Source organism: Ovis canadensis, chromosome 13 (genome assembly GCF_042477335.2).
Source record: "Ovis canadensis isolate MfBH-ARS-UI-01 breed Bighorn chromosome 13, ARS-UI_OviCan_v2, whole genome shotgun sequence".
NCBI classification, from domain to species: Eukaryota; Metazoa; Chordata; class Mammalia; order Artiodactyla; family Bovidae; genus Ovis; species Ovis canadensis.
This window is the reverse complement of record NC_091257.1, coordinates 51,796,550-51,822,259: the sequence shown is the minus strand read 5'-3', so window position 1 is coordinate 51,822,259 and position 25,710 is coordinate 51,796,550. Positions and strand designations below refer to the sequence as shown.

The following is a 25,710-nucleotide window of genomic DNA, read 5'->3' as shown; positions in this document are numbered from 1 at the left end:
GCCCATGGGATAGAGTCGACAGGACTATGAAGACTTGATCTATGAATAAGGCTCCTTGGGATTTCAAGCTGTCATGACAACCCATGTGATGCATTAATATAATGGGATACAACTGAAGTTGCCTTCAAGGAAATACTGCACAGATTCTTCCAGATAATAGGACTAAGAGATAATAGGATAATAGGATAATAAGAGATAATAGGAGTAAGAAGAGGGAAGACTTATTTTGTGAAAGTAGCTTAACTTTGATACTACAGTCTGACACGGGAAAACAGGAAAGAAAACTCACATGCAAATCAAAGTGAGTAACATGTAAAAAGGATCATCCATCATCACCAAAGAGGGTTTATATAAAAGATGAAGACATTTTAAAGAATTATTTTTGTATTTAATTTTGGCTGTGCTGGGTCTTCACTGCTGCATGCAGGCTTTCTCTGGTTGCAGCAAGCAGGGGCCACTCTTCTTGCAGAGCATGGGCTTCTCACTGCAGTGGCTTCTCTTGCTGCAGAGCATGGACTCTAGGACACATTCGTTTCAGTAGCTGTGGCTCGGGGCTTAGTAGTTGTGGTTCCCGGACTCTCGAGCAGAGGCTCAGTAGTTGCAACACATGGGCTTAGTTGCTCTGCAGCATGTGGAATCTTCCCAGACTAGGAAACAAACCCATGCCTTCTGCATTGGCAGATGGATTCTTTCCCACTGAGCCACCAGGGAAGCCCAAAAATGCCGATTAACATTAGAAAAAGAATAAATGTAATTAACATATGAAATAAATCCTATAATTACCTCAACAGATCCAGAAAAATGTATTTGATAAAATTCATTTCCACTTATGATTAAAAATTCCCAGAAATTGTGAATAGAAAATAAATTATTTGTAAACAACCCAGAAACCTTCCATAAATTTCAGATATAATGATGAGTCATTGGAAGCTCCCCTTTGAGTTCAAGAAAAGACAAGAACGTTCATTACTACGTTTTCAATTCAGCATTTTAGTAGTGCTCCTAGGCAGAGCAATAAAGCAAGAGGAAGGCACAAAAGTTTGATGATTGGAAAGGAAGAAATAAAACTGGCATAATTCAGGTATGACACGGTTGTGTTTGTAGATGAAACAATGTAATTCACAAATAAAATATTAGAGTCAGTAAGAGAGTTTAGCAAGGTAGCTCCATATAAAATTGGTACACAAATTCCAATTGTATTTCTGTAAAGCAGCAAATTCTTAAAATTATGATTTACAACAGCATCAAACAAAATCAATTATCTATGAATATGTCAGATATACAAAACCTTTAGAGAAAAAAAAATTAAAAATTTCAGAGACATTTACCGATTTAAATGGGCTTCCTAGGTGGCACAGTGGTAAAGAATCTGCCTGCCAATACAGGACATGCAGGAGACTTGGGTTCAGTTCCTGGGTTGGGAAGATCTCCTGGAGGAGGAAATAGCTATCCACTCTAGTATTCTTACCTGGAGGAGGAAGTAGCTATCCACTCTAGTATTCTTACCTGGAGAATTTCATGGACAGAGGAGCCTGGAGGACTCCAGCCCATGGGGTCGCTTAAGAGTCGGATGTGACTTCGTGAACAACTTCGGGAGGTGGTTTCACACTACATGGTATAAACGTTCAGGATATGCTTACCAGGTATGACACAGAAATTTCACTCCTAGCTATACCCTTATACATATACAAGAAGGTTCACAGCAGTGTTTTTGATAAAATTACCCCAAACTGTAAACAATTCAAACTGTCATCACTGGCAGACAGGATAAAGATATTGTGGGATTTTTTATAAAGTACAATTGTTATAGCAATAAAATTGGATAAATTACAGCTGCACACAAAATAGATGCATCTTATTTAAAAAATTAAGAGCAAGAGAAAATTTATCATTCCACTTAAGAAATCTGAAAACAAGCAAAACTAAACACATTATCTATGGATACATGCATGTATGATGATAATATAATGTAAAGCAGGAAATGATTAGCATAAAAGTCTGGATAAGTGGTATCCTCTCATGGATGGGAGGGGAGTTGGGAGTAGGAAAGACAGCACAGATGAGTCACTTCTGTGTTAGATAATTCTTATTTTTTGACCTGGGTGGTGGTTATACTGACACATGGTTTTAAACTATTTGTTAAACTATGCTGCTACTGCTGCTATGTCACGTCAGTCGTGTCCAACTCTGTGTGACCCCATAGACAGAAGCCCACCAGATTCCCCCATCCCTGGGATTCTCCAGGCAAGAACACTGAAGTGGGTTGCCATTGCCTTCTCCAGTGCATGAAAGTGAAAAGTGAAAGGGAAGTTGCTCAGTCGTGTCCAACTCTTCGCTACCCCATGGACTGCAGCCTGCCAGGCTCCTCCGTCCATGGAATTTTCCAGGCAAGAGTACTGGAGTGGGGTGCCATTGCCTCATGTATGTTTTAGACATAGGTAATATTTCACAATAAAAATATGTGTATGTGTGTGTGTGAGCGAGAGAGAGATTGATTGATTCTTGGTTTGGTTTATGTGGCCCCAAGAAACTTACTGTTCACTGAAGCAGGCATTTTCCAGCAATAATAAAAATTTTTGCTGTCTTAGAAAATGGATTAAAGATGAGAAAAGAAACATTCAGCCTTCCCAGATAGCGCAGTGGTAAAGAATCCACCTTCCAAGCAGGAGATATGGGTTTGACTCCTGTATCAGGAAGGAAATGAAGAAGAAAATGGCAACGCATTCCAGTATACTTGCCTGAAAAATCCCATGGACAGAGGAGCCTGGCGGACTACAGACCTTGGGGTTGCAAAGAGTCAGACATAACTTAGAGACTACACAACAACAAAGAAACATTGAGTTATAAGAAAAGCAGTGTGTAGTTCAAACATAGACAAGGGTTGAAATGCTAAAGAGCCTATGAACTTCAGCAAATCAGTTTCATTCAGTGATATTCTTGCCCCCATGTTTAATCTGTGCTGAATTTTTCTAAGTTCATAGTGGCTTCTCAAATATCTGCTTCCCTGTTTTCTCTTAGAAGTTGTTGACTGGGAAAGAAAAAAAAGCACAACCTAAAAATTGAGTTATGTTTTATTCAGCAGATACTCTGAGGACTTAAGCCTGGGAGACAGGACTCTCAGATCACTCAGTGAACACTCCGAGGAGGTGAGGAGACAACCCCTGTTTAGATAGTTTTTGCAACAAAGACCAGGTAGTTGAAACTTCAAGAGATTACTGGTAACTAAAGAAAAATAGACATCTCAAGGTAAATAATTTACCTTTTTTTTTTTTTTTTGTATGGGAAGATGCAAGAGTCTGGGCTCACTGAAATCATTGCTTTGATCTGCACCTTAGGTAATGGGGTCAATATCCTATGCTTTCTCATCCTGAGTCTCCTTGGGATACATTGTTGAGGTGGGGGACAGAGGATGGCTGCAGCAGTTGACCACTAGTTGGCAGCCTTCCTTTTTCCAACTGAGTTCCCTCAGGGTTCATTGTCATTGTCTGTATTATGATGACTTGATGGCTTCAATATCCTTTGTTCACTGATATGGCAGGTGACATTTTTTCCATGGACAAAGTAGATGAAATTAGAACAAAATAGTTTTATTTTTTCCCCAGCTGAAGCTCTCCTACTACAGGAGGTAGTGAATGAATCCTATGTCTTTGAAGCTATGAGTTTACAAAGTATGGGAGCAAAAAGGAGTAACAGGATAACTCTTGAGTTGTGTTTCTAGAAGTTGTTGTTGTTTAGTTGCTAAGTCATGTCCAATTCTTTGCCACCCTATGGACTATAGCTACCAGGCTCCTTTTTCCATGGTATTTTCCAGGCAAGAATACTAGAGTGGGTTGCCATTTCTGTGTCCAGGGGCTCTTCCCAACCCAGGGATGGAACCTGTGTCTTGTGTCACTTACATTGGCAGGCAGATTCTTTACCACTGAGCCACAAGGGAAGCCCATTTTCAGAAGTTAGACGGTGCATATTTTTATTTCAGTAGCTCTCCACTGCTATGGGAATACTACATTCTTGGTTTTGTTCTTCACAGTTATAAACTATAATTTTGTAACTATATATTAAAAAAACTGTAACTTTAAATAGCACTAAGAGTTCACTGTGAAACTTTTAACTCCCAGGAAAACAAACAAAAATAAAACTAAAACTACCTTTGAACACATGAACACAATAAAACCCTCATCAAAATGACTTCCTGTAACTGGAACAAGTATGACTCCACATTCTAAGAAAGTAAAAAAGATCTGTATGTTCTGTTAAAAATAATCACATTGAACATTTGAGTAAGATGAAGTTAAGAGAACTACAAATCCTTTCAGGGGAGAATGAATAGCTAAGAGAGTTAATGAAGGGTAAGTTTATGCATTCAGGCCATGATATTGCTAACTTAGAACAAGCTGTCTTCAAATGTTTAAAATAATCATCCTAGAAAAAATAAATCACTGTAATATGGTTTAAATTAGAGTAGTAGAGTAAAATTAGGCAAAAACAAAATTATATATTATTTTACTTAAAGGCTAATTGGAAAAAATCTTTTCAGGATGATTGATTACAGTATGAAAATGACTTTTTAGGAAACAAATAATTTTCTCAAAGATTTTTATAAGACTTCTCCTTTTTCAGTGTGGAGAACACCAATGAATTAAGGTCTGTTTGTTCTGGTGAAGGATTTTTTCCCCTTTTTTGCTTCCCTACTATGCCAGGCTGGTACCTCCAGTTCTTTGCCACTGAGACAAAGAACTCAAATCAAGAGAACTGGAAGGAAAGGACCATAAGGTAAACTTTACATGCTTGTGTGCAAAACTCCAAGAACTTCAATCTTGATCCTAAGCTCTTAATAGCCACATAATTTAGAACAAGACACTCAAACTTTATAGGTCTGTTGCTTTGATCTGTAAGCTAGGGATAAAATTACTTATCTTGCCTACATCACTGGGTTGTTAAAAGGACCCAATAAATAATGTGCTGTGAAAATACAAAGCTAAGGAGAGGATCATTATTACTTCAGGACAACTCCAGACTGCCTGTTCTACCCCACTTTCTCAGCATCCTTTGTCCTGACCCAGCTCTGGTCTTGCTGTTGGAGCTCCAAGCTCTGTCACTTGAGCCAGTCATAGGACAGCAGCAGTAGTAGTCTTGAAGCCACACTCCTTGGATGGGATTCAAACCTGTTGCACCTCACATGGGACTTGAACTCACAATTCCTGAGCTTAAGAGGGCACTTGAACCAACACTCTTCTGATTGAAACTGCATACCTGGTCTCAGGGCTTACTGAAGCTCAGATTCTTTATGTTTCTACAAAGAAAGAATTCATTCAGAGGCAAAGTGACAGGTAAGAAGTACACTTAACAGTATACCAAGGGAACTTTTCATGCAAAGATGGGCTGGATAAAGGACAGAAATGGTATGGACCTAACAGAAGCAGAAGATATTAAGAAGAGGTGGCAAGAATACATGGAAGAACTGTACAAAAAAGATCTTCACGACCCGGATAATCACAATGGGGTGATCACTCATCTAGAGCCAGACATCCTGGAATGTGAAGTCCAGTGGGCCTCAGAAAGCATCACTGCGAACAAAGCTAGTGGAGGTGATGGAATTCCAGTTGAGCTCTTTCAAATCCTGGAAGATGTTGCTGTGAAAGTGCTGCACTCAATATGCCAGCAAACTTGGAAAACTCAGCAGTGGCCACAAGACTCGAAAATGTCAGTTTTCATTCCAATTCCAAAGAAAGGCAATGCCAAAGAATGCTCAAACTACTGCACAATTGCACTCATCTCACATGCTAGTAAAGTAATGCTCAAAATTCTCCAAGCCAGACTTCAGCAATACGTGAACTGTGAACTTCCTGATGTTCAAGCTAGTTTTAGAAAAGGCAGAGGAACCAGAGATCAAATTGCCAACATCCGCTGGATCATGGAAAAAGCAAGAGAGTTCCAGAAAAACATCTATTTCTGCTTTATTGACTATGCCAAAGCCTTTGACTGTGTGGATCACAATAAACTGTGGAAAATTCTGAAAGAGATGGGAATACCAGACCACCTGACCTGCCTCTTGAGAAATCTGTATGCAAGTCAGGAAGCAACAGTTAGAACTGGACATGGAAAAACAGACTGGTTCCAAATAGGAAAAGGAGTACGTCAAGGCTGTATATTGTCACTCTGCTTATTTAACTTCTATGCAGAGTACATCATGAGAAACGGTGGACTGGAAGAAACACAAGCTGGAATCAAGATTGCTGGGAGAAATATCAATAACCTCAGATATGCAGATGACACCACCCTTATGGCAGAAAGTGAAGAGGAAATAAAAAGCCTGTTGATGAAAGTGAAAGAGGAGAGTGAAAAAGTTGGCTTAAAGCTCAACATTCAGAAAATGAAGATCATGGCACCTGGTCCCATCACTTCATGGGAAATAGATGGGGAAACAGTGGAAACAGTGTCAGACTTTATTTTTTGGGGCTCCAAAATCACTGCAGATGGTGACTGCACACATGAAATTAAAAGACACTTACTCCTTGGAAGAAAAGTTATGAGCAACCTAGACAGCATATTCAAAAGCAGAGACATTACTTTGCTGACTAAGGTCCATCTAGCCAAGGCTATGGTTTTTCCAGTAGTCATGTATGGATGTGAGAGTTGGACTGTGAAGAAGGCTGAGTGCCAAAGAATTGATGCTTTTGAATTGTGGTGTTGGAGAAGACTCTTGAGAGTCCCTTGGACTGCAAGGAGATCCAACCAGTCCATCCTGAAGGAGATCAGCCCTGGGATTTCTTTGGAGGGAATGATGCTAAAGCTGAAACTCCAGTACTTTGTCCACCTCATGCAAAGAGTTGACTCATTGGAAAAGACTCTGATTCTGGGAGGGATTGGGGGCAGGAGGAGAAGGGGACGACGGAGGATGAGATGGCTGGATGGCATCACTGACTCGATGGACGTGAGTCTGAGTGAACTCCAGGTGTTGGTGATGGACAGGGAGGCCTGGCGTGCTGTGATTCATGGGGTCGCAAAGAGTTGGACACAACTGAGCAACTGAACTGAACTGAACTAACAGTATAGGATGCTTGTGAGAGATACAAGAGCGCAGGTAAGAGTGTAATGCACCAAGAGCTGAGTCACTATAGTTTTATAATCAAGGAAAAGTGGGGAGGATGAGAGTCTTTCATCATTTTTGGAGTCTTTCATCATTCACTCCTCCTACACATTGGGCAAGGGAGTTTTTGACTCTGTTTGGCCCAACCAGGACTGTTTCAGGGCTCTGGAAATGAGCAAAAGGGCGGTAACGTATACTAAAACATGATAAGTTATCTCAGGGTTCAGGTATAATGTCACCTTTGCCCTGTGTTTCTGCTCTTAATACATGCAAAAGAAGCCTCTTCCCAAGGATCATTAGCAGGCAGACTTCAATGGGCTAGATGTAAGTCTCATTCCATCATTGTTCTATTGTTTGGGGGCATGTCTCCTGCTTCTGCTGCATGATTTTGTTGCTAAGCAAGCCTGCTTTCTTGAGTGATCATTATACAGGTTCTCCCATACTTTTCTCTCTACTTGTGATTTTTTAGTGGGATAAACTATTTAATCACCCTCTTTGTCCATTTAATCTGTCCCTATCAGTCTGGACAATTGGAGATGAAGAAGCTGAACAGAACAGTCCTAATGGCTTAGTTCCTTGTAGCTAAGACAGTAAAGAATCCACCTGCAGTGCAGGAGACCCAGGTTTGATCCCTGGGTTGAGAAGATCCTCTGGAGAAGGAAATGGCCCACTCCATTATTCTTGCCTGGAGAATCCCATGGACAAAGGAGCCTGGCAGGCTACAATCCGTGGGGTCACAAACAGTTGGACATGCCTGAGCAACTAACATGACACTACTGAACGGCTTAGTTAACACCGGTTACCAGCTATACTCTGTTAGATTCACAACCAGAAAGAACATTCCTGACAATTATTCTCTAATAGTAGAAATGTGTTTGAAGATTTTTTTCCCTAGCTTGGAGTCCTCTCATTCTGATCTCTAAAAATGAAGACCTGGGATTTTTGTTAACAAGGATGACTCTTCACTCTGGTAGAGAAGCCATCACCTTCTCTACCAGAAATAGCTCCATCCTCATAGTTGAATCATGAAATGAGTAGGGGATGGAGGAATTTGGTCTACTGAGTATTGCTGGAGATAGGCAGCACTGTTCAGGCCTACAAAATGGTGACGTTACAAAATAAAATATATCCTCTAGTGGGCTGTGGAAGAATGTCTAGTGGCAGTGTTTTCTAGACTTTTCTGGGCAGAACACAAGCTTTGTATTGCTGTTACAGGTAAAGAATTTATATGCCTAAATATATAATTATAGGGGTCAATATAAAAAGGAATTTTCCCATTCATTATGAGAGTTCACAGGCCTAGGAAGGAATACATTAAGGTTTAGGAATGTTAACAGGCACTTGGGCATCAACAAAGTTGAAATCAAGACTAACCAGACTAACTTGCCTTACTGTCAAAACAAGATTTCTCAACAGTGGTGCTGTCCACATTTTGAGCTGAATAATTCTTTGCTGTAGGTCTGTGTCCCGTGTATTGTAGGATGTTTAGCAGCATCCCTAGCCTCTGCTCACTAGATGCCAAAAGCATCTCCTACTCGTGACAACCAGAAATGCCTCCAGACATTGCAAAGTCCACTGGGAAGCAAAATCAATCTGGTAGAAAACCACTAGACCATTCATTTCACTTACTGCATAAAAATACTGTTTTTACTTCTGGAAGTTTTCTCTCCTAAAGTAATATACTTTATAAATAATCAGCAAATGTTAGTTCTCACTAGTTTAACCAACAATGTTTATGACTTTCTCTCTCTGTAACTGCTCAATGGTGTCTGACTCTTTGTAACCCCATGGACTGTAGCTCACCAGGCTCCTCTGTCCGTGAAATTCTCCAGGCAAGAATACTGGAATGGGTAGTCATTTCCTCCTTCAGGGGATCTTCCTGACCCAGGGATCAAACCCAGGTCTTTTGCAGGGCAGGCAGATTCTTTACTGTCGGAGCCACCTTTATGACTTTACAAGTTACAAAATACTTGTAAGAAATACTTCTACATACAATATCATGAAGTGAAAGAACGAAAGGAGGTAATGTTTACTGGGTATTTGCTATGTGCTGTTTGCTACAAATACATTTTGCTACAAATACATGTGCAATTTACCATTGTTTCAAATACATTCTTCTACTTCAGTTCTGTCAGTTCAGTCGCTCAACCTTGTCTGACTCTTTGCGATCCCATTAATCGCAGCACACCAGGCCTCCCTGTCCATCACCAACTCCCAGAGTTTACCCAAACTCATGTCCATCGAGTCGGTGATGCCCTCCAGCCATCATCAGGGTCTTTTCCAATGAGTCAACTCTTTGCATGAAGTGGCCAAAGTATTGGAGTTTCAGCTTCAAAATCAGTCCTTCCAATGAACACCCAGGACTGATCTCCTTTAGGATGGACTGGTTGGATCTCCTTGCAGTCCAAGGGACTCGCAAGAGTCTTCTTCAACACCACAGTTCAAAAGCAGCAATTCTTCGGGCTCAGCCTTCTTCACAGTCCAACTCTCACATCCATACATGACCACTGGTAAAACCATACCCTTGACTAGACGGACCTTTGTTGGCAAAGTAGCATCTCTGCTTTTTAATATGCTATCTAGGTTAGTCATAACTTTTCTTCCAAGGAGTAAGCGTCTTTTAATTTCATGGGTGCAGTCACCATCTGCAGTGATTTTGGAGCCCAAAAAAATAAAATCTGACACTGTTTCCACTGTTTCCCCATTTATTTCCCATGAAGTGATGGGACAAGATGCCATGATTCTAGTTTTCTGAATGTTGAGCTTTAAGCCAACTTTTTCACTCTCCTCTTTCACTTTCATCAACAGGCTTTTTAGTTCCTCTTCACTTTCTGCCACAAGGGTGGTGTCATCTGCATATCTGAGGTTATTGATATTTCTCCTGGCAATCGTGATTCCAGCTTGTGCTTCTTCCAGCCCAGTGTTTCTCATGATGTACTCTGCATATAAATTAAATAAGCAGGGTGACAACATACAGCCTTGATGTACTCCTTTTCCTATTTGGAACCAGTCTGTTGTTCCATGTCCAGTTCCAACTGTTGCTTCCTAACCTGCATATAGATTTCTCAAGAGGCAGGTCAGGTGGTCTGGTATTCCCATCTCTTTCAGAATTTTCCACAGTTTATTGTGATCCACACTGTCAAAGGCTTTGGCATAGACAATAAAGCAGAAACAAATGTTTTTCTGGAATTCTCTTGGTTTTTCGATGATCCAGATCGTGGATAATTTCTACAGGAATTATTTCCCTACATTTGTAGATGAGGAAACAAGCTTACAGATGTTAATCTTTCCCCAGAACTCTATCTTAGCATCTTGACTTCATCTTTTACTTATCCCACATAACAGCTGCCAGTGAGACACTGATCTCTTATACTTGAGGGGTGAAAATAGCAGTTATAATTCATGTGTTAGATTTAACTGTCACCTTAGGGGCCCACTTCATTTTTTTATGGTGGTGTCACACTTTTACAGCATAAGAGTCTGGCCTCAAATCACCAAGTTGTAGGCATGTAGCATCATTAAAAGAAAATTCAATTCAGCATCCTGCAACAGGTCAATTAACCAAATCATCCCACACTCCCCCTGGATCAGTGAGTTATATTACCCTTCCATCTGGCTGGTTTGTAACACTAGAGGGCAAGTGTAACTAGGGTAGCAAATGTTACAGGGGATTTGCAACAATGGAAGGGGTTTTCATTGCAGCCACATGAACAATTGAGCATTAAATAATAGATGCCTCTTTTCTCAAAATTCCTTTGGCTGCTGCATCTCAGAGTTCATCCCATTCTTCCTGGTCATCGTCTCCCCAGTCTTCAATCTGCCATCGCACAGGTTAATCAGTCCTGTCCCTTGGGTATCCCCTCTTATTCTCCGATTCTCCAGATCCTTTCACCTTTGGCTGTCTCCTAAATTAGATTTCCTTCATTTGCAGAGCAATTAGCTCTCCACTTCCTTCTTAGGTTGGGGTCCACCTTCCTGGTGGCTCAGATGGTAAAGTATCCGCCTGCAGTGCAGGATATCCAGGTTCGATCTCTGGGTCGGGAAGATCCCCTGGAGAAGGGAATGGCTACCTACCCCAGTATTATTGCCTGGAGAGTCCCAGGGACAGAGAAGACTGGCAGGCTACAGTCTGTAGGGGTCACAAAGACTGAGCAACTAATACTTTCACTTTTTTATTTTTCTGCATATTCAGAGAGGCATCTGTCACTCTGCCAAATGGAAACCTGTCTCCTCAGGAGCTCACCCTGTGCAGCTCTGAAGGACTGGCAGTCCTTGCACTGTCCGTGTGTCCTGTGTCCCCAAACCACCCCCATTTTCCTCCTCCCAAGCTCTGTGAGTAGGAGAGTTCAACACAGACATTTGTTTTCCCATTGATAAGAATTATCTAGCCACCCCCATGCACATAATGAAAGGAAGCAGCAGTAAGTTGGTTTTAATTTTTTTAAATACTTTGTTTTGAAGTATAAAATACAAACTGAAAACAGCACACACTTACACATATATACCCCAATTAATTTTTATAAGCTGAACAAACTTGTGTAATCAACATCTAGAACAAGAAACAGAACATCACAAGCTTTCCAGAACCTCTTTGTTCCCTCTACCAATTTTTCTAAGTGACAGGGTTTGTATATACCAGCACGTGCTTTCTAACCAAGAGCACTGCAGTGAGGAACTTGGGTTTATTGCTGTGTTGCATCTGATCAGAAGTTTACCATATGAAGCAGAAAGGTTCACATTATTTGTACACAAGTTACTGAGCATGTAGTGACTGTGTTAATATTGTGGTTGAGGGGTTCAAGAGGACAGAAAGACCTCCTAGGTCTTCTTCCTGGGGTCTCCTAAAGCCTCAGTCTTCCCTTGGTGGGGTTCTCTCCTAGTCACCCAAGAACTCCCCAATGTCTTTGAGTTCTATGAGTGTTATCTCTTCTGATAAGTGATTACAGCTTTTCTAGCAGAGCTCATACTAATTCCATGTGAAACTATTGCTCCCAGAATCACCACCACCACTACTTTACACTGTCTCAATGCCCACAAGACCTTGAACTTGTAGAATTCTCTCCCCCACATGAATCTCATCCCTGGAGGTCTATGAGAATTATCTGAAGAATTACTACCCTCCCCCAGCTTCCTTTGTGGCCCAGCTGGTAAAGAATCCGCTTGCAATGCAGGAGACCTGGGTTCAATCCCTGGGTTGGGAAGATCCCCTGGAGAAGGGAAAGGCTACCCATTCCAGTATTCTGGCCTGGAGAATTCAGGATATACAGTCCATGGGGTTGCAAAGAGTCAGACACAACTGAGCGACCATCACTTTTCCTAACCCCCAAAACAAACAAAAATCATGGCCACCCCAAACCAATGATATCAGCATCTCTTGAGGGATACGGTCCAGCATCAACAGTTTAAAAGTTCCAGGTTTCTGGAGGGTTGGAAAGCATTGCAGCTTCTCTACTAGAGAAGTTGGGGCTCCCTTCCATTTCAGTTTTAGGCATCTCAGAAACTACACAAATGTTCTGAAGGTGACCAAACATGCAGACTAAACTTGATTCGACAGCCACCTTTCAAACATAGGGTAGGGCATTTTTTTTTTTTTTTGAAAGCAAGGGTTTAATACTTAAGTTATCAGAAATTGGCAAAATACCTCCATTATCTCCCAATTTTCTTCCATTGAGCATTGGAAGGGAATGGTCAGGCCACCTGGGATCCCCATGATGAAGGTCTACTCAGCAGGATCCACTGCCTGGGGGTGCTCCGTCTTCTGCAGCACCAACATGTGTCTCTGTCTGGTCCATTCAGTTCTAAGATCTGCCTAAACAGACCCATGTTAACAATATGCTAGTAGTAGTATTTCAGCAAGTTCCATCAGGCAGGACTGCCCCCAATGTTGGTGACTCCCTAGGAGTTTTACTGTGGAAGGATGAACTTAAAACTGTTTGCCTTGGGCCCAGCTTCAACGCTGGGGCTTAAAGGTAAATTTATCAAGTGGTATACATTTACTTCCAGCAAAAACATCTCTTTGATCATTCTGAGCAGATCACTCAATGTATTCTCCTAGCATTCAACAGAGGAAAATATTAGGTTAAAAGGAATATGAAGAGCAACTGAAATGAGGGGAAAAAGAAAAGCAGCATGTAGAGACGAGGACAGAAAGAAAAGGTGGGATTGCCAATTCCTTTCTTTGAGACTGGTGAAGAAAGATGTAACAGGGGTCAGAGATATTTGGGGCTAAGTTCTTATTTGTATATGAGCCCCAGGCCAAAGTGACAAATACCTCTGAGATGCTTTCCCACCACTGCCCATCCTTCAGTTACTGCATCACTCAAGTGGTGGAGGCAGGATACAGTTCCAAGAACAGCTTCTGGACCCAACACGACCTACGGTAGAGAAAGCCTCCAGGGAAAGCAGGCACATGATGACATCAAACGAAACAAGGACTGACTGTTTTCTGTGAATGATGTCCTCCATGACCCTGTCAGTGCTCACACCTCCCTCTGGACACTCTGAGCTGAACTTCTGGGATGAGCTCTTTCCAGCCAGCCACCTGCAGCAAACCCAGTCTCCTCACTTTACTCTCCCCTTCCCATCACCACTGGCTGCTCACATGCTACCAAAATGAAGCTGGCGAGTGACTGATACTTGTTAACAGTAAAACTGCCTTCAGAGACAAAAGAGAGCCACTTGTTTCCCGAATGGGTCAATTGAGGACTTTCTGGTTGACAAGCAAGGGAAACTCAAACTCATCCTGACTTGAGAAAAAAAGACACATTAGCAAAATACCAGAAACACCAGAGCGAGAACGATGACTACAGTATTTGAGGTGAACTACAGCTCATCTCACCACGTAGTTAAATCTCCAAAACATAACACTGAACATCAGTTCAGTTCAGTTCAGTCGCTCAGTCGTGTCCGACTCTTTGCGACCCCATGAATCGCAGCACACCAGGCCTCCCTGTCCATCACCAACTCCCGGAGATCACTCAAACTCATGTCCATAGAGTCGGTGATGCCCTCCAGCCATCTCATCTTCTGTCATCCCCTTCTCATCCTGCCCCCAATCCCTCCCAGCATCAGGGTCGTTTCCAATGAGTCAACTCTTCGCATGAGGTGGACAAAGTACTGGAGTTTCAGCTTCAGCATCAGTCCTTTCAATGAACACCCAGGGCTGATCTCCTTTAGAATGGACTGGTTGGATCTCCTTGCAGTCCAAGGAATTTGCAAGAGTCTTCTCCAACACCACAGTTCAAAAGCATCAATTCTTCGGCACTCAGCTTTCTTCACAGTCCAACTCTCACATCCATACATGACCACTGGAAAAACTGTAGCCTTGACTAGATGGACCTTAGTCAGCAAAGTAATGTCTCTGCTTTTAAATATACTATCTAGGTTGCTCATAACTTTCCTTCCAAGGAGTAAGCATCTTTTAATTTCATGGTTGCAATCCCCATCTACAATATTTTGGAGCCCCCAAAAATAAAGTCTGACACTGTTTCCACTGTTTCCCCATCTATTTCCCATGAAGTGATGGGACCGGATGCCATGATCTTCATTTTCTGAATGTTGAGCTTTAAGCCAACTTTTTCACTCTCCTCTTTCACTTTCATCAAGGGGCTTTTTAGTTCCTCTTCACTTTCTGCCATAAGGGTGGTGTCATCTGCAAATGTGAGGTTATTGATATTTCTCCTGGCAATCTTGATTCCAGCTTGTGCTTCTTCCAGCCCAGTGTTTCTCATGATGTACTCTGCATATAAGTTAAATTAGCAGAGTGACAATATACAGCCTTGACGTACTCCTTTTTCCTATTTGGAACCAGTCTGTTGTTCCAAGTCCAGCTCTAAATGTTGCTTCTTGACCTGCATATAGGTTTCTCAAGAGGCAGGTCAGGTGGTCTGGTATTCCCATCTCTTTCAGAATTTTCCACAGTTTATTGTGATCCACACAGTCAAAGGCTTTGGCATAGCCAATAAAGCAGAAATAGATGTTTTTCTGGAACTCTCTTGCTTTTTCCATGATCCAGCGGATGTTGGCAATTTGATCTCTGGTTCCTCTGCCTTTTCTAAAACCAGCTTGAACATCTGCTGAACATAAATATAACTTGACAGGGTCAAGATGAAGAACTGTCTATACAATTTGATAAAATTATAAAGTTAAAAAATACATTAAAACAAAGAAGCTTAAGGATAGATAAGTAGTGAAAAAAATATATATATAATGTCATATATGGGCATGATGAAGCCTGAATTTATGACAGAAACTGCCTCTGGGCTGAGAGGTGGGATCAGAGTGTCTCAAATCTGTCTTGAATCCTTAAGACATTTAAAGTATGGGTGCTTAACAGATTTTATTAAGCTGGCTTTCATCATACAATTCTCTACTCATATCTATATGTTTAAAGTAGTTCATGATTTTCTTTAAGAGAAACTACTGGCTTACACGGCTTCCCTGACAGCTCAGTTGGTAAATAATCCACCTGTAATCGACCCTTGGTCAACTCCTGGGTCAGGAAGATCCACTGGAGAAGGGATAGGCTACCCACTCCAGTATTCTTGGGCTTCCCTGGTGGCTCAACTGGTTAAGAGTCCACCTGCAATGCAGGAGACCTGGGTGGGATCCCTGGGTTGGGAAGATGCCCTGGAGAAGGGAAAGGCTACCCACTCTAGTATTCTGGCCTGGAGAATGCCACAGAATGTATAGTCCATGGGGTCGCAAAGGCTCGGACATGGATACCACTGAGCGACATTCACTGGCTTAAGTAACAGAAAGATCTGTGAGTAATTGGCTCAATCAGCTTGATCAGGAGCTTTTTGTTTCCATATCTTGGTTCTACTTTCTTCTTCTGGGTTCTATTTTTTATTCAAATTCCTTATTCCAGCTCCCAGTAGCTGCACCCCCATGTCCTAACCTTTCAGCATCTCTTGTAAAATGGATTTCTCTCTTCTGAAAATTTCAATAAGAGTCCTAGAATTTCATCCCATTGAATTATGTCTGGCCATGAACTAACTCACTTTGACTAGGGGAGTGAGCTGATTAGCTCAGCTTTGGTTGTGTGCCTTCTCCTAGAACTGGTGATATGGAGATCAGCTTTTCCCAAATGACATTAAGGGAGGCACTTCATTACAATTTGGGCTTCCCTGGTGACTCAGTGGTAAAGAATCCACCTGCCAATGCAGGAGATGCAGGTTTAATCCCTGGATTGTAAAGATCTCCTGGAGAAGGAAATGGAAACCCACTCCAGTATTCTTGACCTGGGAAATCCTTTGGACAGAGGAGCCTGGCAGGTTATAGTCCATGGGCTTACAAAAGAGTCAGACATGACTTAGCAACTAAACAACAACTTTCTGGAGGAAATTAGGAGAGTGCTAACAAGAAGAAGGGGAAATAGTATAGGGGTAGTAAGAAACAGCATATGTCTACCACGATAAATTTGCCACAAAGAAGTGTCTGTATGTGTGCTATTGATATATCTATGATTATCTTAGGGCAACGTGTTGTGCTGCTTCATCTCTAAGTGGAAGTGACTTACAGGAAAAGATAAATCAGTCTCACTTATTTATATGTGAAAACTCACAGATGAAATGCCAGAAAATATAATTGAACAGAAATATATAGAGGAATAATTTACCAAAATCAGTCAACATTTACCATGGCATAGAATAATATAATAAAATCCATTATTACATTGCCTTGATAAGCCATGATGAATAATAAATAGTAGGTAAAACTCTATAGATAGTCCTATTAAAATTGTCGTTGTTTAGTTGCAAAGTCGTGTCCAGCTGTTTGTGACCATATGGACTGTAGGCTGCCACACTCCTCTGTCCATGGGATTTCTCAAGCAAGAATACTGGAGCGCATTGCCAATTCCTTCTTCAGGGGGTCTTTCTGACCCAGGGGTCGAACCTGAGCCTCCTGCAGTGGCAGGTGGATTCTTTACCACTGAGCCACCAGGAAAGACCCCTATCAAAATTAGGAACTAGAAAAATGACCCACATTATTATCATTATTATTTAATTTTTTTCTGAAGTGCTAGTCAGTGCATTAAGCACATATAAAAAGTATCATAGATAGAAGGTGGGAGAATTTTTATAGCAATAAAAGACCAAAACTAACAAAAGGGAACATATTCAGTCCAGTTTATCAACAAGGAGAACCTGATCTAAAGGACAAGGATACAATCTTGCTTTGGCCCGAGGACAGGGGGAGTACAGATACAGAGCCAGGTTGTTCTCAGAATTATCTCAGAACTAGAGAGAAAGAACAAGACTCAGTCTCCTGGAAATGGGGCTGGCGGGGATGAAGCAGGAAGCAGGTCCAGCCAACTGGCTAGAGAGCCAAAAGACACTAACACCCCAGCATTGACAGCAGTGAAAGCCTGGGCCCTCAGGACCTCCGGGTCAAAGAGAGTCAGGTTAGGGCCTAGTCCTGCCATGTTCTGTGTGTATCAATGACTCTGGTGTACTAGAACTGTAGATACACCTAACATAAGCATGCTCAAGTGACAGCAAAGGGCAAGAGGTTTTGATGTGGTGCTGGGCTGGCAGCCTACTCCTAAATGGATGCTCCTTTGACAATATAACTGGACTGAGTTTTCTTCTCATGAGACAAGTTTGGACAATGTCCTCCATGTGTATCAAAAATGTGAATTACATATTATAAACTCAATCAATATGTTTTGAATAAATTTATGAAAGACATTCTGTTGAAGTTTGAGCTTTTGGCAAGGGTGGCCCTCCTCTTACTCAATAGTGCTAGCCCTGTGAATACAATCAGTTCAGTTCAGTTCAGTCGCTCAGTCGTGTCCAACTCTTTGCGACCCCATGAATCGCAGCACGCCAGGCCTCTCTGTCCATCACCAACTCCCGGAGTTCACTCAGACTCACATCCATCGAGTCAGTGATGCCATTCAGCCATCTCATCCTCTGTCGTCCCCTTCTCCTCCTGCCCCCAATCCCTCCCAGCATCAGAGTCTTTTCCAATTAGTCAACTCTTCTCATGAGGTGGCCAAAGTACTGGAGTTTCAGCTGCAGCATCATTCCTTCCAAAGAAATCCCAGGGCTGATCTCCTTCAGAATGGACTGGTTGGATCTCCTTGCAGTCCAAGGGATTCTCAAGAGTCTTCTCCAACACCACAGTTCGAAAGCATCAATTCTTCGGTGCTCAGCCTTCTTCACAGTCCAACTCTCACATCCATACATGACCACAGGAAAAACCATAGCCTTGACTAGACAGACCTTAGTCGGCAAAGTAATGTCTCTGCTTTTGAATATGCTGTCTAGGTTGGTCATAACTTTTCTTCCAAGGAGTAAGTGTCTTAATTTCATGGCTGCAGTCACCATCTGCAGTGATTTTGGAGCCCCCCAAAACAAAGTCTGACACTGTTTCCACTGTTTCCCCATCCATTTCCCATGAAGTGATGGGACCAGATGCCACGATCTTCATTTTCTGAATGTTGAGCTTTAAGCCAGCTTTTTCACTCTCCTCTTTTACTTTCATCAAGAGGCTTTTTAGTTCCTCAAGAGCCAGAAATTCCAAACTCCAAAGGTCAAGGAATTCAGTTTCAGGTAAGAGGGAATAAGTATATTTTACCATTTCCCTCCCACTGAATGAAGTTATAAAACCTGGAATGTGTATTTGGAGCAGCTATTTGAGGACTCTGAAAAGTAAATAGTTCCTAGGTGGTGCAGTGGTAAAGAATCCACCTGCCGGTGCAGAGATGCAAGAGACCCAGGTTCGATCCCTGGGTTGGGAAGATCCCATGGAGTAGGAAATGGCAACCTGATCCAGTATTCATGCCTAGAGAATCCCATGGACAGAGGAGAAGCCTGGCGAGCTACAGTTCACAGGGTCAGAGTTGGACACGACTGAACATGTGGCACACACGGCATATGGCTTGGAGAAGACCTCAGGCCAAAGAGCTGTGAAGTAAGCATGTCAACTCTGGCACTACTGAGTTAAAGGTAAGTTCCTTCTCTGGACTTCATTTCTTCCCCTTCTCCCTGGATAGGAAGCAACAGCAACAGAAATGGATCCAGAATCGGAAACCGTAACTTGAGATTGGTCAATCAACCCCACAGCTTGGGTCTGACTCGCTATCTGGAATACAGCCATCTGCCCCCACCCCTACACCCCTACTACCCAGGTCTCTCTGAACTATTAAGTAGGAAAGAAATGAACACCTTTCTTATCTGAACTACTGTATTCTGAGGTTTCTTTATTACAGCAGCTTAGCTGTACTCCCTATGGGCTTTCCTGATAACTCAGTTCATAAAGAATCCACCTGCAATGCAGGAGACCCTAGTTTAATTCCTGGGTTGGGAAGATCTGCTGGAGAAGGGATAAGATACCCACTCCAGTATCCTTGAGCTTCCCTTGTGGTTCAGCTGGTAAAGAATCTGCCTGCAATGCAGGAGACCTGGGTTCAATCCCTGGGTTGGGAAGATCCTCTGGAGAAGGGAAAGACTACCCACTCCAGTATTCTGGCCTGGAGAATTCTATGGACTATAAAAGTTGGACACAACTGAGTAACTTTCACTTTCTTTCACTTTAGCCTGTACTCTAGCTTACACATTCCTAACATGATCAATGGATTCTTCAAGGAGTAGGTGCTTGTTATGTTTTGCTCTTCAACTCAGTTACCAAGATTAATAAAATGCTGAGTTGGAAGGGACCTAAGAGAGTTTACTGTAAGCTACTTGTTCTTTTGAGGCTAGGCTTGAGGACTGAAAAGCACAGTCTTGTGGCAGTAAGCCATTTTAAGACCCTGGAAACAACTGCTTAGTGTTGGTTAAGATTCCTCCTTAACCTGCCCTTTTCTTCACCTATGCCAGTTCTCTGATCTGCTCTGGTTGTCACCATTTCAGTGTCCTCCTCCTTCCCATCCATTCATGTGGCCTCTCGATGCCTTCGTCCTTCACTTTCTCTTTTATTTCTTTGGCTGTGCTGTAACCCTCCTCTTCTAATACAGCGTTTATGTGCACTGTCCTTTTATTAATTAACTTCTGGGCTCAATATTGAGAATCTTTTAATCGGAAACTATAAATACTCTTTCTAGTGACCAGTCCCAACCTGAAGCCATCCAGGAGCCCACAGAGTATTGCCTCATTAGAACAAAAGATGTGCCTATTGCCTAAGAAATCCCATAGGGTTGGGTGACTCTCTGTAAGAGGCTCGTATTGGTCTCACCACTCAGGAAGTTACAAGGGGTTTAAGAGCTCTGTGTCAGGAACCGTGGGTGGAGACCAAGCATGTATTTCTTATTATGTCACCTTCCCAAGTCTTTACTTTTACATGAGGAAACATGTCAGAAAGACTGAGTGACTTGTCAGTAGTTATCAAGTCATTATGTAGCAAAGCCAGGACTAGAATTCAAGTATCTTCACAGGACAAGAGTTTGGCCACTCTGCAATTTTGCTTCCAGGTATATCCATACTAGTTTATCTCTATTTTAGATTCTCATATTACATTGATTAAAAAGTCACAATTAAGTTTACATTAAAAAGACAAACTCACCTCTAATACATTCTCTGTTGAAATACTTTGCTAGCTTATCTTTAGTTGGCTTTTCTTACTCTGAGTTATTAACCATGGGCACCACAGTCATCATCTTATTATTCAGTCTGAATTTTAACTATTCATTTAGTATGACTTCAAGAAAATCTACTGCCTGCTTTGAATCATGTCCATCTATTCTGCCCCATGTTCAAATATCAGACATCTCACACAGCATTTTGAACTGAAAATATTATCAACGTGAAATATCTAAGAAACTCTAGTCAGTGGTAAAAATGAACATAATGCAAGTATCTGCATAGCCCAGAACTCATATCCATTGAATCAGTATTCTCCAAAGTCAAATTCTCTTCCTTTCTGTCTTGTTGATGGTTAAAAGATGAAACTAGAAAATAACCAGAGGAGTCAGGACTTCCCTTCCCATTACCAGGAACAGGTGAAATAAACTCTTCCAGTTCAGCTAAAGTGTGCACAGTGATGATGCTAACAGGAGTAAATGAGCCTATTAGGACAGCTGCATTCCGTTCTCGGCCCCCAGTCTTCTGACCCAGGGGAAACCACCTCAACCCTGTGAGGCTCTGACTCTTTAATTGTAAAGTGGGATTAATATTAGGTGTTCAGTTCACAGTGAAGATGTAAAGAGACTGGCTGTTATCAGTCAGGGTCCCAGCAAGAAACAATCCAGTTCATATGTCTCAAGACACTTATCATTAAGAGGGCTATTTACAGCATTGTGGTCAAGGGAGGGCAACCAGCAAAGGATAAACTCAGAGATGAACACAGTAGGAAGTCTTCCCCACTCGAGATCTGAAGGGGAAGAGGCAGGAAATTGTGCGACCAGAGCCCAGAGAGAGCAGGGGCCATGGTGGGAACCACAGAGGCAGAACAAGTAACCCAGACCTGGGAAGTTAGATGCTCTCCGTGGACTATGAGTCCGTTAGGAAAGCAGAAGCATCACTGGTAGGCTGCATTCTGTAGGACAGCACCCCAACCTCACCAGATAGCGTCAGGATATAGCGCCTGCTGGCACTACAATGGAGCCTGCATTAGGCCCTTCCAGTTTTATCAGCCCAGCTGCTTCTGGGTGATGGGCTATGGTGGCAACATGGGTGAAATCCAAGAGTGCACATGAGCACACCTTTTGTTGAAGAATGAATTCCTGGGTAGGAAGTGATATTGTGTGTGTTGTAACAGATATAGGGTCAAATGAGAATGAGATGGTTAGATAGTATCATCGACTATTCAATGGCCATGAGTTTGAGCAAACTCCAGGAGATGCTGATGGACAGGGAAGCCTGGCATGTTGCAGTCCACGGGGTTGCAAAGAGTCAGACGTGACTGACTGAACAAGGGTCAAATGTGGAATTAAAACACAAGACCATCTTCCCAGTCTCAGCTATACTGTCCTGTGGGCCTTGAAACAGCACTGTCTGCATCAAATAACAAAGCCTCATCTGGCTCCTCCAGCTCTTGATCCTGACCTCTCTCGTCCTAAGGGCTGAAATCTCACCCAAGGGGCCAAAGGGGCAGGCCAGCTACCCACTCCTCAGACTCTCCCTCTCACGCATCTCTCCTAAGACCCCAGGTGTTAGTTGATTAGTCATGTCCAACTCTTTGCGACTCCATGGACTGAAGGGCACCAGGATCCTCTGTCCATGGAATTCTCCAGGCCAGAATACTGGAGTGGGTTGTTGTTCCCTTCTCCAGGGGTTCTTTCCAACTCAGGGATCTCAAACTCAAGTCTTCTGCACTGCAGGCAGATTCTTTCAAAATTGAGCCACCAAGGAAGCCCCCAAGTCCCCAGGACCTTATCAATACAACTAACAAAGGAACAATCTCCTCACTCACTGCAAACCAAAGTTCCTGTGCACAACAATGGAGGTAGAAGATACCCGGAAGGTAGGGTGTTGTTCTGGAACCTCTGCTTAGCCAGGGGCCAATGGAGTTTATGGGGAGGGGAGGAATGCTGTAGGACTCTTTCTCACCAGTAGCACTTGAATTGTAGCCACAAAGGCCTCTCATACTTGGGTAGGAGCACTCCTGGACAAGCTGTGACTCACAGAGCTCATGTTGCCACCTGTTCAGAGCATGTGAATTCTGTAAGCAGCATTTCTAAGTCTTCTCTTCCCTGATGCTGAGAGGAAAAAGAAGCAGAAGAGGCAATGGTCCAAATTTGATCATTTTTTTCCCCTTGCTGACCTGGCCCCTTCTGAACCTGCTGCTGCTGTGGGAACGTTTGCAGACATCACAGATTTAGGGCGCCCTCCCGTCACACTTCTAAGTCGTTTCATAGTTACAATCCCCTCCTCCAAACTAGGCTTGCTCATAGGTCATCCCAAACTTCCAGTCTTAAAAATGTTCCCTATGAGCTTCCTTGGTAGTTCAGGCAGTGAAGACTCCGCCTGCAATACAGGAGACCGGTTAGATTCCTGGGTGGGAAGAATCCTCTGGAAATGGGATAGGCTACCCACTCCAGTATTCTTGGGCTTCCCTGATGTCTTCAGTTCAGTTTCAGTTCAGTCGCTCAGTCGTGTCCGACTCTTTGCTACCCCGATGTTTAGACGGTGTTAAAAAAAAGAAAAAGAAAAATCCGCCTGCCATGTGGGATACCTGGGTTCGATCCCTGGGTGAGGAAGATCCGCCGGAGGGAGGAGGGCATGACAACCCACTCTAGTATTCTTGCCTGGAGAATCTCCACGGTCAGAGGAGCCTGGGGGGCTACAGTCCATGGGGTCGGAAAGAGTCGGACACGACTGAGCGACTAAGCACAAAGCATACACGGTGGTTGGAACTAAAATTAAGGTAATCATGCCTTCACGCACAAGACTTCCCACTGCAGTGCAGCTGTTCTGAGCAGCTACTGAAATAAAAGAGCACTATACGCCCCTAACTCACACCTCTTCCAAGCACCAGGAAAGGACGGTTACGTTAACTTGAGGCAGGAGAAATAGAGCGTGAAACCGAATTCGGGCTCTCTCCCTCTGCGCTTGCGCAAGGGAAGATGGTCCCTCCCCGGAAGGAAGCCCGGACCTCCGGGTTTTACGCAGACGCAGAGCTCTACTTCCAGGCGGAACTGGGGCGTCCCGGGCCCCTGCGAAAGCTAAACACCCGGTGTGAAAGGAAGGTGGCCCCGGGCGGGGCGGGGCGCATGCGCGGCAGCTCGCCCCGATAGGGGGGAAGGGCTGAGGAGCGGAAGGGGCGGCCAGCTGCTCGCGGTGCGGAGCAGGGTCAGGATGGACGAGGACGTGCTGACCACCCTGAAGATCCTCATCATCGGCGAGAGCGGCGTGGGCAAGTCCAGGTGAGAGGGGTCTGCGGTTCGTGACGACAGTGGCGAGGTCTTTCCTCCTCGGTGGCGGCTTGTTTCCTGGGGCCGCGGCGGGAACGGTAAACGGCGGCGGGCCGGGCCTGGACGGGGCGAACTCGGCTCGCGGCCCCGCGGCCTCGGCCCGGCCTGGTTCCCTGGATCGCGTCCCCTCCTGTCGCACCCGGAGAAGAGCGATTCCGAGGGCGCCGCTGGGCCGGCCGGGTCGCCGCCGCAGAGGCGCCTAGGGCGTGGCGGGCGGGTCGGGGCCGAGTCCGGCGGAAGGAAGAGGCCTCCCGGCCCCGGGGATCGAGCTGCCTGTCACCCCGCGAGCGGAGAGCTTGTGACTTGACCATCGTGGGATTTCTGTCGGGCTTTCTCTAAATACCTGAAGTTCTGCACAGCAAGTTTCGTGACGCCACGGGTCACATTCCTGGCCTATTTGGGTGCACCCCGTAGCCAATTCTTTTTTTTTTTTTAATGAGTCAGCTGTGAAAGAACTCATCAGTCTTCCGACTGCTTAAATAATTCACTTTGGTCTAAGATGCAGGAGCTTAAGCTGTGGACCACTTTTGAGAATCCAGTGTAATTGTTTCTTGCTCTGCCACGTCATATAGAGGTAACGAAACACGTTAGTATGTGTCTTTTATTTCTTGACGGTTTTTGCGGGAGAGGGGGGGAATGATGTTGACAGTAGTTAAGGTTGAGTATTAGGGAAGACGTGGAGCCTGCTGGGTGTTGGGAGAGAGCTGTGATTTTATCCAGGTCTTAGAGCAGAGTTCTCCAGGTGAAGTTATCTTTGTCATCCGATTATGAGTAGGGTGTGTCCCAGGCTGCCTTGATCTTTAAATAAAATTCAAATTCCAGAAGCTGTAAACAATTGCATATTTTAGCTATGCCTCCTTATAAGCTTATCTTTCAAATTACTTCATGAGATCTTTCTTTTTAAAGATATTTAAGCATTTGAAATCTGTAATGTGTTCTGCAGCTTTATGTACTTCTAAAGCATGATAGTACATTTTCATAGTTTCCCTCTTTTGATGTACTTTTTGTATTGGAATGAGAAATTTGTATGTAACAAGGAATAAAGAAATGAAACACTGCAGACTAAAAAAAAATAGTATGATTGTGTGTGTGTATGTGTTATTTAAAGGGCTAATATCATTTTCATCATCACTGTCTAGTATATGTGAGAGTTAAAAAATTAGGTAATATGTGAACATTGTCTTAGGAATTCCCTGGCCACGTGACCCTTTTTTCTTCTTGAGATGTGACCCTCGGTTAGGTTAAGGCATATGAAATTGCTGAATTTGAAGTCAAGACTGGTTGGATGTTGTTTTGTGTGGTTCAGCCCAAATCATGGTTGGTTGGTGCCTATTCTAAATGTATTGGATGGATGATTGAGTGAAGCTCGCTTTGTCATGCTCCACTCTTGCAGCCCCATGGACTATACAGTCCAATGGAATTCTCCAGGCCAGAAGACTGGAGTGGGTAGCTGTTCACTTCTCCAGGTGATCTTCCCAACCCAGGGAATGAACCCATGTCTCCTGCATTGCAGGTGGATTCTTTACCGTCTGAGCCACCAGGGAAGCCCAAAGTAAACACTCCTGTTGTTGTTATTGTTCTGTAGTTGCTAAACAGTGAAAGCTGATATTCTTTCTCTGGAGTAAAATCTGTTAAGTGGATTTATTGGTTTCCTTGGTTCCCTCCTGGCAAACAAATTTATTTGGAGCTTATCTGCTCCAAGCTTTTTCTCACCTCAAAAGCTCACTGCAAAATTTTAACACCCTTACCTCTTTGAAGAAGGGATTGC

General features: G+C 43.3%; 1 protein-coding gene across 1 annotated transcript in view; it reads left to right on the top strand.

Annotated features, from left to right (window-relative positions):
* The first annotated feature begins 23,596 nt into the window (after positions 1–23,596).
* The window catches only part of RAB18 (RAB18, member RAS oncogene family), a 28,382-nt gene continuing 26,268 nt past the window's right edge, over positions 23,597–25,710 (top strand). The window contains exon 1 of the mRNA XM_069547757.2: positions 23,597–23,894. Within this exon, the coding sequence (XP_069403858.1) occupies positions 23,827–23,894 (68 nt within the window). The 5' untranslated portion in view covers positions 23,597–23,826. The remainder of the gene's footprint in view (positions 23,895–25,710) is intronic.